Here is a 14,424-nt window from a genome sequence, read left to right as displayed (position 1 = left end):
AACTGGATAAGAAGTGGAGGAGACGGGCCTTCCCAAACCATTCCTAGGGTAGCTGTGAGCAAACAGTGACAGCACGAGGATTCAAAGCACAGTTAAGCAAAAAACTGGAGATGCGAACGAGGCTGCCCAGCTCCAAATAAGCTAAGAGAGGAGTGCGGATGCCCTGCCTGCAGTTAAGGACTGCTCAAGTGATGCAGTCTGGGCTGCCATGCTATTCCCTGCACTGTGGTCCCCCCCCAAGACTGGCCAGGGTAGCAGCACTTCTGACATCTGCCCTGAACTGCTGTCCCTCCCCTTGCTGGGCTGCATCTCCCCTTCTGCTCGTTCCCTTCCAGCATGGGAAACTCCGCATCAGCAATGGGATAGGCCTGTAGGGTGCAAGGGGAAGGGTCAGGCATCAGTCAAAACTCTCCAGGCCCATGACCAAAGGTTGTCCTACCCTGGACTACCAGGACAAGCTGCAACAGCAGGTCTTACCTATTGCTAAGCAAACACCCCTTCCTCTCCCCAACCTAGCACCTCCCTGCAGCAAAGGTATCCCAGACCAGAGATCAACCTTATATACCTGCTTGTGATCCCACCGAGACAGACACTGCTCCCTGGTGTATTTAGTTCAAAGAGGAGAGGCCAAAACCACCCCATGCAACACATGGACAACGGAGAGGTTGTTCTACATGCCTGGTGTGACACTGTATGAACAATGTGCTAAGCTCCAGACAGTTTGCCAACACAAAGGCACTTGTATAAGGGCCTGCGCCAGCCTGTGGAGCTCCCTGCAGGAAGCTGTGCTGACCCTCACCTGGTCTCAAAGGAAGAGAAAGAAACAAAATCAAACACTTTTCCCAATGCAGAGGATGGGCCCCTATTTCTGAGGGCACTGAGAGGTCCACTGGGATACTTTTCCAACCAGTGTTTACTTCTCAGCTTTACTCACAGCACCCCTGCTTCCCCCAGGTGATCACAATTTTCTCCTTAACAAAAACAAGTTTAGTCACTGAGCCGCAGACTGCCCTGGGCTCCTGCAGGGCAGCTCAGCCAGGGTCAGAGGGCAGACATCCAACAGTCCAGTGTCTCTTAGGGTAGAGCCTGCCCCAGGCTGCCCACGGAAGAGGAGAGGGGTCTGCCCAGGCCAGGTCTGAGTTTAGGATGTAGCCTGAACTCCTACAGCTAGCAAACTCTCCTGAGGGCACAGGCAAAGGCATGGGCTGCACAGAGCAAACGTGAGAGTCTCTGGATAGAGAGCACTTACCTCACGTCCCAGCCTGTGCTCTTGCTGCTGGGATAGCCACCCGAGCAGCCAGCCTGGTACCCTGCACACCACTCCGTCTCACCTGGGAGAAGTTCAGCCCATTGAGCGGGTGGCACTGCTCCTCCACTTTCTCCACAGCACCCGTTTGCTTCCTTAGCCGCTCTGCTTCCTGGGCCAGGTACAGATCCAGGACAGGCACACCTCGTGACTTGATGTCTACCTCTGTCAGAGAGTTCACCATCAGCATCACCCACACTGGCCTCTTCCGCTCCCAGTTGCCAGCAATGGCATTGAAGAGGTAGTCTGCATACAGCCCTTTGCCCCGCTGGTCTGGGGTCATCCAGGATGGCATCATGAGCTTGACGTACTCCAGGTGCCGCTTGAGCCGGCGGTAGATGTCACGGGGCAGCACGTCCTGGAGGTTTTCCCCCTGTGGCAGGAGCTGGCAGCTGGTGAGAGCTGAGATGGTGTAGGGGTCGGTGAGGTCCAGCTCGAAGTATACGATGTGGCTTTGCTGGAAGGCCTTCTTGGAGTTCTCTGGGATGAAATCCCAGACACGAGTGTATGGGACGTGGATGGTGCCAAAGAAGTAAGACGGGGGATCTCTCTTGATGGTCCACAGGAAGGAGTTCAGCTCGCTTTGCTGGGGGAGAGGGAGACACAGCTGAGTAAGCACAGACATTTACGCTGGGCCACTGCAGCACAGGGCTTAAGGAAAACAAGGTGCCAAGCCAGCAGGTCACCTGGCTCAGCAACATGCCAGCACGGACTTTTCCTAAAGTGGCTTTGCTCACAGAGTCCTCTTTGACCACCCTTTTTCTCAGGTCTTGAGGTCAAAATTTATCTTTCATTAACTAAAACCACAAGAAGATTGGCCTTGGCTTTCTCCTTCTGAAAGGCGACACTGGGTCTTCTTAGCAGTAACACCACCCAGGCTTATACCTCAGATATCTTCCAAAACCAGCAGCAGAGCATAGCCCAGGCAGGCTATGGTCCAGGCAAGGTGCTTATCCAGCTTACACCTTTTATCAAGTCAAAAGCTGGCATCGCTTTGCTGAAGCAGAGCAGGACAATAGGGTTTCAATCACCTTCACCTTGACGCCTCTGACTTCAGCACAGCAAGGCACCTTTCATCAAAGAAACTGCTGTGACACTTAGTCAGAGGGTGCCACAGCACCTTGGGGGAACTTTCCGCTTGGAGCGAGACACCAAACAAATGAGTGACACAAAACAGGTCTGACAGGCAGACTTGCTGGAGCAGGCAGAGATAGTTTCACAGGGATGTAGCACATGGACAGACAGACACACAGTCAAGACCCCTCACAGCCCAGTTCACCTCTTTCTTAAGGAGCACAGAAGCACATGCAATACCTTGGAAAATAAGGGAAGAGCTTCTGCAGGCCAAACTTGGACTGTGGTTCCAGGGCATATTCATTTAAACGCAGAGGATGAAAAAGCTGCTTTCTTTAGCTTTTAAAATCTCTCAAAACCCACAGCCATCAGAAAGTCAGTATCAGACTTTTAAGTTTGTTGCACTGCAAAATGTGCCTCACAGCATCCCCAGGAATACCTGAGCACAGGGCTGTGCTCAAGCCCCAAGCAATCCTGACGGACAGGAGAGCAGATGGGGCAAAATGAATCCTGCTTGGATCCTGCCAAGTCACTTCACACCAGCAGCAGGCATGACCTCCATCACCCCACTAGTGCAGTGGTCTTTACTGGAGCGATGGACACAGTTTCTGCCTGTCCACGCAGACAGGAGGAGGTAGCCTTTGCGTGTCTAAGTAGGAGGACAGGCTTCCAGATGCACTCAAACATCTGGTCAGACTTTAGCCAGCAGAAAACTCTAACCTCAGGTCTGAGGCTACATGTGCATGTGTGCTGATCTAAAAAGCCCGCCTGACTGCCAAATGCAGAACAGGTTGCTTGGAGGAATTTATCAGAAGCACACTGCCTATAAATTTCTGATACTAAAGGCCCAGGGTCAGAAAGGTTAATCCTAAAGACTGCTCTGGAATGGCTTATCCCAGACAATCTTCTCCGGCAGTTGTCTATGTCAAACCCAGGCCACAGATCAGGCAGCACTTCAGCAAAGTGCTACTACCAGTCCAGCTCACCAGCATGGACCGACGTACCAAGCATACTCCAAAGAGCTCTTCAGCCACTTCTGCAGCACGTTGAGAGTCTGAGGGATACCTCAGACCTTGGTAACACCATGCTACAACTCTGGATCCTGTAGGACGGTCCTGAAATGCACTCCTGAATTACAAACCATAAAAACTCTCCTGAAGACCATGGGAAGATGGGAGAATAAACATGATGCAGCACTGAGAGGTAAAGAAGGTACAGGGCAACAGATGAGCGTGAATCTGACACAGACCCAGGAAGAAAAGAGCAAAATGAATACACAAAGTAAAACGGGAGAGAAAATGAGATGGGGTTCCCTCCTGCCATTTGTCAGGAGGGAAAAATGGAAGGACACACTGCTGTGGTGAGAAATGAACTGGAAGTAGTTATCAGACAGCAAGGAGGAAGGACCAGAAATACAAGCAAGCGAAAAGACAGAAGAGGCACCTGGAACAGGCATGAGGTCAGGAGGTCAACAGTCCTTCACTTCGCACAAGTCTGATCATGTACATGGCAGTGCACAAGAACAGCCACGACTGCAAAGAATCAAAAGGAACAAGTGGTCACCAGCCTGCTTAAAACTTCAGTTCAGCTCCTGAATAAACCCAGCCAGAAGGCTCAAGCTCAGATGTATGGTACCAGGCTCTAACGCAGATCATCAGCGCTGCTCCAGACTACTACACACAGCCCAGCTAGAAAATGGTTTAGCACTGCGCTCCCACTTTTTTCGCTCTGCAGACTTTCACAACTGGATACTGAAAGCAGAGTAATACTGCCAGCTATTAGTGGTACCACTGAGGAAATCACACAGGCCATCAGGCACAGAGCAAATAAAGTCTTCCTTTAAAGAGCCTGCAGCACAGGCAGAAGAAAGCAGGCTGAGACCTAGCAAAACTTCTCACACAGTCCTAGAGACTGAGACCTGGCAAAGCAGAGCGGCTGGGCACTCTTGCTGGCACTTTCACACCAACCGGAGCAGGCATGAATTAGGCAACCTACCACAAGCACCACCCGGGTCTCCCTTCTCAGAATTCTTGGAGACAGCATGAGGGGCTGTGAAACATCCCCAGACCCTGCAGAGCCCTGCGAACAGCCCGCTACCACTTTGTGTGCGAGGGGATGGGGCGAAGTCCTTGGTGTGCCTGAGCAGGTCTGTGCTTCACCTGCTCTACCTTCTGGCACTCTCTGTGCACCTCCTGGAGCTCACATAGAAAGGGAAAAGCACAGGTATAATCTCTGCCCAAGAACATAAAAGGGGAGCCACTGAACAATGCTGTAGGTGGCTGTGAGATAGCACAGGAACAGTGTCGAGGCTTGTTCAGCATCGCAGCATACGCCACTACTAGCAGTGCCTCTCTCTCACCTCGCTTCCCTGAGAGAATGCAACAGATAAAGGTGCTACAACTCAATTTTCCTTTGCAGTAGGATCCTTCTATATAACTGTTACATCAGAAACGGGTGCTTTAAAACCAGCATAAATTACAGCCAAATTGGAGGCTTAAGTAAACTGGGTTGTATATCTCTAAGAATTTCACTTTCAGCAGGAAAACAACAAAAAGTCCAGTTTACGTATAGATCAAGATGCATATTTCTGTCTCCGCTCTCCAGTTTATAGGTGGTGCTCAATGCATTACTTGTGATGGGAAAAACTAGGAGCAAGGGGAAGAAATAGAGGGTCAGCCTCAGAAAGGGAGCAGCAGTCCCGCATGAGAACACTGGTCTCCCAGTTTGCAGCCACACCAAGATCCAAGGCAGTGTCACACTAGCCACACCACACCTCCACTGTGCCTCAAGTTTAACCCCCCACTACATAGTCCCAGATCAACGTATTTCTGAATACTCAGCACTATGGCATGGTGCCTGCTCCCCTGCCTCACCTCCCCAGGTGAGCAACAGCTGGCTGTGAAATGATTAAGGGTATCAGCCCAGCCAAAAAATTCCTTGGAACAAGGAAGAGGAAAGAGAAAGACTTTTCCCCAACCACCAGGGGAATGAGAGAGAAGGAAAAGGAGCTGCTCAAGCTGACACTGTCACAGAGAAAACACAGTAGGACCTATGGGATCCGCTCCCTACAACAAGACTGGGAAAGCCTCCCTTCTCAACCAGGGCTGCACAGGGGACAAACACCACTGCCTACCCTGAAGTGCAATGGGGGTATATAAGGCCAGACAATGCTTCCCCAAAATGAGGGGACAACAGTGTCAGGCATTGCAGGAATCCTGGAAAAGCGTGGTGCAAATCAAATGTTTTCCTTCGGGAGCTGAGGGAGAGTCTAGGCAAGAACAGAAAAAAACTTGCAGAAAGGAAGAGTAAAGCGACGCATTGCACATCAGTAGCTGAAACCAGAGCATGCTAGTCCCATATCCCAACATCTGCCCTCTAATCACATAGGTGGTTGTCCACAGGTGGCACTGGAAACTCCCATGACCTCCTGCCTTCCTTCTATCTGCTTCAGCAGAACACAGGCTCTGACCGAGAGCTATTTTTATTATCTTTCCAATAGGTTTCTTCTTTAAAGAGTTAAGAAAACCCAAGCCTCAGATTCTGTTAATTTTAACTACCCCCAGCAACTTGCCTTTCCAGCAGTACTTACAGGTCCACCATAGGGTGCAACCTGTAGCCTTCATATAAGCAAATACTACTGTGTTTGTCAGACATCATGCATTATTTCAGGTGAGGCAGCAACGATTCTGTGGGAAGAGTGGTGACAAAGACGATCACAGAAGGTGTCATCTTTCTTCTGAGAAACTAACTCAAATTGGGTCAAATGATGTACTGACTGTCAAGAGTAAAATTATGGTAAACATCCAGGAAATAATGCAGCAAAAAACAGGAGGAACAAAGAATGCTTCTCGTGGCAGCACTCTGAATGTCTCAAAGAAGAGCAGGTAGGCGCCCTCTGTGGTTTCAGCGTCTTTCTGGGCCACTCACCCTCACCCCTACTACTTGGCCCCACAGCCACATCTTCCAAACTTCAGCTCAGGATTGCACTGTTTCTCAACCCACAATACTCTCTTACATTTTTTTTGCTTGCTACAGAAGCCGGAACATGTGGCACGCAATATTTCACCCAGGCAGGCAGCCCTATAACCCTCCCTGTATGGCTTTCCTCCTCCCTCTTATCTACCCTGGTGCCGTATCTTGTCATGTTCTTTTATACCTAATTGAGGCAAAGATTGTGCCTTTACTCATCATGTAAGGTGCCCCATGCATCTATGGTAATGCACACAGAAATGGTAGGCACATTTTTAATAGTCATTCTCTTCAGCTTTTGCTCAGCTGTATTACATGCATATTACATGAGAGCATATATTATACGGTCTCAAACTCATCACAAGACTGTAAGCAGAACTCACCTGGGCACAAACACTGCACTGGCTACAACTATTAAAAGAACACACATTCAGTCCCCATTTGCCAGAAATGAAAAATAAAAATAAAATTATTAACTAAAAAGTCAAAGGTTGAGAGCAGACAGATTACTTGCTCTGCTGAAGTGTATTTATGGGGAAAGGTAGCCATTTAAATTAATTGGTCCCCTATCAGGAACAACATCATAAAATACTAACCAGCTACAACCACAAGCATTCTGCTGTTAACCCCTGGATTCTGGCTTTAAATTTACCTATAGACTGCAACGTTAAGCAAAAAGAAAGTACCACTGGAAGATAACCCAAAGCATTCCAGCATACTTTATTTTACATTAACTGTTTTCAAAGCTTTTCTTTTTTCCTACTGAAAAAAAAAAATAAAAAAAATGACGGGGTACGTTATTGGTTCCAGCTTTAACTACAATTTGGAGTGGTGATGAGAAAGTCCCCTGAAGTACTGTATGTTCATTCCTTGAAATAGCAGCTTCTCTCTTTCTGGCACTGATGCACATATTTCTTTCATGACAGAAGCTCTAGGCAACCTGACAGAAAGAAGAAAGGTGTATCTGTAATCTAGAGGGGCAAGAAAAGAGATCCCATAAAAAAATTAAGATAAAAACAAACAAAAAAGCCCTCCCTGATGATGCAGGGACAAGGAGGAATGCTTTTTTCCCAAGGGGTTCGTGTAAATATTTGTAAGGATACACTCAACAGCTTTGCAAATAAGGCAGATGCTGCCATTCCTAGACTGCGTGGTTACCACCACTGTCCCAGTGACCCTAGGGAACAGCCTGCCAATACCAGAACTGCAGGTGGTCTCACATTTTAATGACAGACTGATCAGCAGATAATGAGATACCATTAACACATTCTACCTCCAGTTTTGCCTGTAACTGGCAGAAGTCCAGTCAATGGCTCCTGAGGAGAATTCCCTGTGTCCCACCAAATCAGTGAATTACCCATTTCCAAAAGGGCAGCTTCTGCTGCTCAGGCTGTCAGGGGCTGTCCCCTTCCTTCCTGCTCTCACTAGCTCCTTGCAGTAGATTCACGCCAGCCCACAGCTTTTGCACTTTATGCCCCAAGGGGAAGGGGGCACCAGCTCCAGAGGCTTGACCTGGCTTTATGGCAGTGTCACAGCTGGCCACCTATAAATCCAGTTAACAAACTGGTTCCAGGCACAAGCAAATTGGTGAGCACCCTCCCCCAAGGTAGGGTTAAGCCCTGTCTAACAGAGGAGCTCAGGCAGACAACTCCCATGAGAGACGTGTAGCTTGGCATATGGTTGAATCGGCAATGCCTTAAATCCTAAGGAAGAGACATCTCAGCCTCCACGGCTGCAGGGGGGCCAGCTCGCTCAGCTGGAGGCAGCGGGGCCCCTAGACCAAGGCGGCTGTATGTAGATGCATGTGCAGGTGAGAGACAAAAGAAAGATCACACAGCAGACCTTCTTCAGAGTTGCAAAGCCTTCTCGCACCTACCCTGCAGTTTGACCACTGTGGCTTTGGCACCACCCCAGTGCAGCAGGTCTGCACTCAACTTTGAAGGGCGACCAGCTCCCTTAACAGCTGCGCTGCAGAAGGTAACCCTGTCTGGGCCGGGAGATGAACACAAACGGCAAGGCACACGTCCCAGGAGCATCTCAAGTGCACAGCACCTCCAGCCAGGCTGCTTCCAGGTCCAAGCATATACCAACAGACTGCATGGATGGTCTGTTAACACTAACAGAAGCATTAAGACACAGTAACTTCAGGAAGGCTTTTCCTACACGATTTTCTGTACGTTTATCTCAGAAACTTCGGCAAGAACCGTTTTTTCTCAGTGTCTTGGTATTTAATGGAAATGACACCCAGCTCACAAGCTTCACGCCGGCCACTGCACTCAGCTGCACTTACCACCCCACTGGAGCCAGGTCAGCCCACGCTGCTCCTGATTACTACAGTCCGTCTGACGACGTGACAGGATGAGCAAAATCTAACATGAAAAAACTACATTTCCACTTGAGGGGCAACGGCCATTTGCTGGTTCCGAACCTGCTCCACCACTCCGGGCGTTCGTATCAGTAAGGCAAGAAAGAGCCTACCCCCACCCGAGGGATGCTAGCAGAAGTCGCCCCAGGGCGAGCCCCTCCTGCTGCGAGCGGCGCGGGCGAAACGTCGGGCTGTGGCGCATCCTGGGATCTTCCACCTCCATCAGCACCCACCGCTGGTCGTCCCACCCGGCGCACAGCCCCGAGCTCCCACCCTCCCCTCCCCGCCTCTCATCCGCACGGCCGCCGCTTGAGCCCCGCACCCCGCGGTCGCCGCAGTTCGGGATGAGCCGCGGCCGGGCACCGGGTGCCCGGCCGCGGCTCATCCCGAACTGCGGCGGCCGGTGCGGCAAAGCCCCCCCCGCGCCGCGTCGGTGCTTACCTTTGCGGGGAGCGGGCAGGCGGGGGGGCCGCGGCTCTGCCGCGCCGTGGCCAGCAGGAGGAGGGAGCCCTGCAGCAGGCAGAGCCAACCGGGGTGCGCCATCCCTGCTCGCTCCGGCGTTTGGCACAGTTTGGGGACGGCTTCCCTTTTTTTCTTTTTTCTTTTTTCCCGCCCCCCCTTCTATTTTTCGCCCCCTCTTCTCCTCCTTCCACACCTCCCTTTTTTTCCTTTTTAATTTCCCCTCTTTTGCTTTTTTTTTTTCTCCTTCCTTTTTTTTTTTTTTTTTTTTTTCCTTGGTCGGTCGACCCAATCCTAGAGCCCTCTCAGGAGCGACCCCATCCCCTGGCCAAACCCTCCAGCCGCTGCCCCCTCCTCTTAAAGGGTCCCGTGCCATGCGGGGGGAGGAAGGGGAAGGCGCGGGCCCCGCCGCACCGGGGGCGGGCGATGGGGCGGCAGCGGGGGGGTTGTCCCCTCCGTGCCCCGCCGCCGCCTGGCTGTGGCAGACGACGGCGGGGCCGGCGGGCGCCGCGTATGGCAGCGAGACCCCGGCTGAGCTCCGGGGGGGGTGCTGGGGCGGCCGCGCCCTCCCCCCCGCCCCCCAGCCCCGGCAGCCCCCGCCGCGCCCGGGGATGGCAGCGCTCCGGGCTCGCCCGTCCCCGTCCCTGCCCCGCCCGCCCCGCGCCTTGCCGGGCTCCGCTTCCCGGCTCCGGCCTGCCCCCTGCCCTGCCTGCCGGGCTCTGCCCAGCCTCCAGCTCTCCCGAAGCGAATACGAAATGGGATACTGTCCTTCTTCCCAAGTCTCTCTATTGCCCGCCAACTTCAGATTGAGGAACTGTTTCCAATCATTCCTGTGTTCTTGTTGCAGGGTGCCCCTGCCAAAGTTGTGTGTCCGCTGTGCTTTGCGCAAGCAGTGTGATCAAAAATGCACTGAAGAACATGTCACCATCTTTAATTGTAAAATTCAGCCATATTTGCTGAGAAGAGTGGTATTTAAAACCTAACAAGGGTACATATTGCTGTTGATCGCAGTCTTAAAAATATTGAGCAAAGCCAGAAGTATGCCAGTTTTCAGTCCGGTGTAAATTAAATGGATGAACTTTCATAGCTCTCAAAATATTCATAATAGGATCTTCCTGATAATTTTAATATGGCATGTGTAATTCACATAAAGCAAAGTTAGAATACTAACTCTCCATCGGTCACCATGGTGCATGGTGCTGTTATATGGTACATTCCCTCCTGCACCATCCCCAGATGTTTTAATTAAGGACTTCCAAACACAAAAGAAACCAAAATCTTTTTGAAGCCATAAATAAAAAGACAGCAGAAGTCAAACGAAGGGGGAAAACTTATGCCACTCTATGAGCTGGCATCTGCTGGTTTCAGTACCAGAGTAAGATGTTGCTCTTAATGCAGACCTTTCTCCACAATGTATTTCTCCATCTTTTCTCAGTGTTCAGTAACAGTATTTTTACCATTTCTACTTTAGTAGTCACCGTTACCCTCACTGTCCTGTGGCAATGAGTGGGAATGCTTCTGCTTTTTTGTAATAGCTAGTGGACCTGACCTACCCCCGCTTTGGTACACTGGATACACAGATGATCTTAAAAGACTAGTATAATTTCATTATAATGTTGACCATTCCTTCTGAAGCTGTATGTGTGAAAACACCATGCATAAAGCAACAGACAAGCTGCAGACAAACTGTTTCAGGCTCTTTGCTGACTCAGATATTGTTTCTTTAGCTTTACCCTATTCTTACTCTTAAACTCATCTTTTTCAATCCCAGAGATCCAAATCTCTGTCCTTATGGTTAAATTCTGGTTCAGAGTCAATGGCAAACTTCCCAACAACTCAAAGAAGGCAAAGATGCTGTTCCTCTCCTTTGGCTAGGAGAGCCTAGTTTTGCGGTGCAAAGTAAATGCCTCCAGAAGACAGACCCAAACCCCTTCGTTGTCTTGCCTTCTGATTATGTGCGTTACTGTATTTCTGAATACTGTGGATTTTGATGAGGAGAATGATACCTGTAGTACATGAAATGCATCATCTTTTGTTAGGTCATGCCAAACATTTAGAACCCAAAGCATTATCTGACAAAGAATATGGCATTTATGCAATATATAGTAGTTATAATCCCTATCTATTTTAATTATTATTCCTTTTTTACAGCAGGGGAAAATACTATCTGCAGTTTTCCAGTGCTCCATATTCCTATACCTATCAGAGCAAGAAGTGAGGGTGGAACAGCTTTCTTCATCATCCTCTCAAAAAAAATTCCCTGATTTGACACTTGCGGCTCAAATAGTGAGTTTGCCCACCAGTCAGTGACAGTTAAGCAGCCATTCCAAACAAACATCACTCTTAGCAGCCAGGTGTAAAACAGGTGTAACGACACTTTTCTGCCCTGGAACGCAGTAAGCCAGACCCACATCTGGTCCTACGTATTTCTGGGCACAGAAGCCAGATAACATTCATACAATACCTAGATGAAGCTATAGAGGATAAGAATAAACCTTTCGTGGCACAGAGATGTTCTGCCAGACTGATTGTGTACCTTCTGCGTGACCATGTTTAGTTGCTTTTGGTTCTAACATAGCAAAACACGTAACACCACTTTCTGAAATACGCAGCTCGCAGGCATCAGGCAATGCAGACTAAGATGCTGCTTGGCCTTATTTTTGAACTGGTGGGAAATGCATTCGTTGTGGAGAATTGCTAATGGAAAATGGGGAACGAGGAAGTACAAAGGGAATGTTTTATAGAGACTTTCAAAGTTATTTATACTTTCACTGCAACATTTCAGTAGAAAGCCACATCCTACATGTAGTAATGGAAACCGAGGAGATAAACCCAATTTTTTTATGTAATGAAGTTCTGTCTGTAGAGTGGCTGGGATTTGTTTATCCCAGTTCCTTGCAAAATTATTTCAATAGGACTTTGGCATGTGCTTAAGGCTAAGCATGTGCTTATGTACATTGCACAGAAAGGGTAAACTGAATCATACACTTAAATGCTTTTCTGAATCAGAGCCTTAGACCACAGAGACTGTGACCTGAGTTGTCCGGTTGGTAGTTAATCCAAGGTAACTGAAGGGGCAGGCTGCACAGCTGTGTCTCTTACAGCAGAGTTTAAGCAGTTGTCATGCACAGGCACTCGCACGCACATCCCATGCTTTTAGGTGTGCCTATAGGTGGGGCCAAGTAGTGACCTGGACAGTGTGTAAAAAAACTATTTTTTTTTTTGTCAGCAGACGTTTGTTAGCTGATGTTCAGTCAGTTTCCCAGGCCATAGGAACAGTTATATGAAAATGTCTAGGAGGCTGTCAGAGGCCTAAATCTCCTCAGGTGGGTATTACTGCTAACAGATCACAGTCCCAAACACACATTGTGGATCCCTCCGGGGGGGCTCAGACTTTCCAGCTGCTTCCCAGGTGGATTCTTATGTGCACAGGAGTAGGAACAACCGGGTTTCCAGGACTGCTTGCTCCTGCATCTCTCTTCCAACCCAGTGAAGGGCTTGAGAAGGAAGAGGGAAGGAAGAGGGAAGGGAAGGGAAGGGAAGGGAAGGGAAGGGAAGGGAAGGGAAGGGAAGGGAAGGGAAGGGAAGGGAAGGGAAGGGAAGGGAAGGGAAGGGAAGGGAGGACAGAGGACTGTTGCATTCCTCCTAACCAATGCCTAAGCAGCTATTTTTCTGTCAGCGGTGCTGAGGGCCATTTATAGGTTAGTGATGGAGCTACAGTTCCCTGAGAGAGACAGACCAGCCTTCAGGGATCTACATTTCCCTTCCAGCCCTGCAGAGCAGGCTTGGCCAATGTGCTTCCTGTCCAGCATGCGATTTCATGACACAGCCATGCTCAAAGCAGAGGAGCACCAAAGCATCAGGTGAGAGGGCGAGCCATGGGATGATCAGGATGGAACATCCCTTTTGGTGGAGAAAATCAGTTAATTTCACTCGGACTACTTGAGCTTCACCACAGAGCTGTGGTCTGTTTCTGCTTCTCCAGTTGCAGTATAACTCAGCCACCTCTTAAAAACACCTCAAGATATTCATTACTTTCTATCTGCATGACATATGGGGTCCCTATTTACTGAATTTAACAAAATAATGCATTAATCATTTATTTTGACAACCCTTTGCATTTTTTCCTACTAATACTATGAATTAATAGCTGAATAATTCACAGTATTTTTACTGTTTTGTTAGCACTGTATTCTCACCTTTTCAACAGTTTAGGTTTTGATTGCACTCTTATAAAGAGTACTTTCAGACTGGGGAAAGGGGTTTGTAAGCTGTCCTTTAACTCCTTCCAGCCTAGCTTCAAATGATCCTCTCCTTTATTTCTAAAGTGTTGGGGCCTAGCGCAATTCAGAGCTCCCAGTTCTGGTCATGTACTTTCTCTTCACCTCCTTTCAATGCCTAAGAGATTTATTTTTGTTTAGTTTTCTCTCTCCATTCAAATTGAGATTACTATTATTAAGATGCATTTAGATAACAGAATTCCACTCTTTGCACTTTATTTTTGGCTTCTGGCTGACTATACTTGATAATTACATGTAACCACTTCACTTTGTAATATATTCCCCATATTTCCCTTCCAGCTGACCTAACACTTTCATACAGTAACATACTACAAAGTTCACTAACCCTTTTTATCTAGAGGCATAATTGGGGCTCTGTGTTCTTGAATCTCTGAAGTCCACATCAATCCTTCTAAGCAAACTCCCTTTCAAATGCAGATAGAGTACTTTTTCTCAACTTAACAAAGAAAGCTCCTTTGCCTCCTTTATTATCTACTTTATGATATCTGTTTCATAATTTTAATGGTGAGAAATCCTCGTGCTTAATTTTCATGGTGTTTAAAATCGATGTTGAATTCAAAACCAGGCGAATCATGTTGAATACCGGGTGAATCACAGCTGACCTGCCTGTTAACGGACTGTGAATATAATTCTGTCCTGAAGACTCTGCAAATCTCTTTTGTGGCAGCTTCTTTCACTCAAGGCTCACTGTGTTTGGCTGTACAAGGTGGCTTTCTTTCCATTGCGGGTTAATGTTAGGTAGCAAAGGCTCATGCACAAGCTGGAGGTTGGTCAGGAATGTGTGCGCTGTACCAACACTGCGCTGCATTTCCACACAAACACATGCCATCTCGATTAGCATGTGCTTATTCCCTTCCCTTCCCTTCCCTTCCCTTCCCTTCCCTTCCCTTCCCTTCCCTTCCCTTCCCTTCCCTCTCCCTTACTTCCTTCTTCCTTCCCTTCTCTCTTCC

The 14,424-nt window shown here is 48.7% G+C and overlaps 1 protein-coding gene across 4 annotated transcripts in view; it reads right to left on the bottom strand.

Annotated features, from left to right (window-relative positions):
* Window positions 1-9,418, bottom strand: part of TRABD2A (TraB domain containing 2A) — a 77,643-nt gene extending 68,225 nt beyond the window's left edge. For all 4 annotated transcript variants that reach the window (XM_054185822.1, XM_054185823.1, XM_054185825.1 and 1 more), the window contains exons 1-2: window positions 9,156-9,418; window positions 1,332-1,892 (exon numbers count right to left, since the gene is read on the bottom strand). In XM_054185822.1, the coding sequence (XP_054041797.1) occupies window positions 1,332-1,892; window positions 9,156-9,257 (663 nt within the window). In that variant the 5' untranslated portion in view covers window positions 9,258-9,418. The remainder of the gene's footprint in view (window positions 1-1,331; window positions 1,893-9,155) is intronic.
* Window positions 9,419-14,424: the final 5,006 nt, after the last annotated feature.

The sequence above is a fragment of the Rissa tridactyla genome, chromosome Z (assembly GCF_028500815.1).
Source record: "Rissa tridactyla isolate bRisTri1 chromosome Z, bRisTri1.patW.cur.20221130, whole genome shotgun sequence".
Lineage (NCBI taxonomy): Eukaryota > Metazoa > Chordata > Aves > Charadriiformes > Laridae > Rissa > Rissa tridactyla.
Note: the sequence above shows the minus strand (reverse complement) of the source record. Positions and strands in the feature narration are given on the sequence as shown.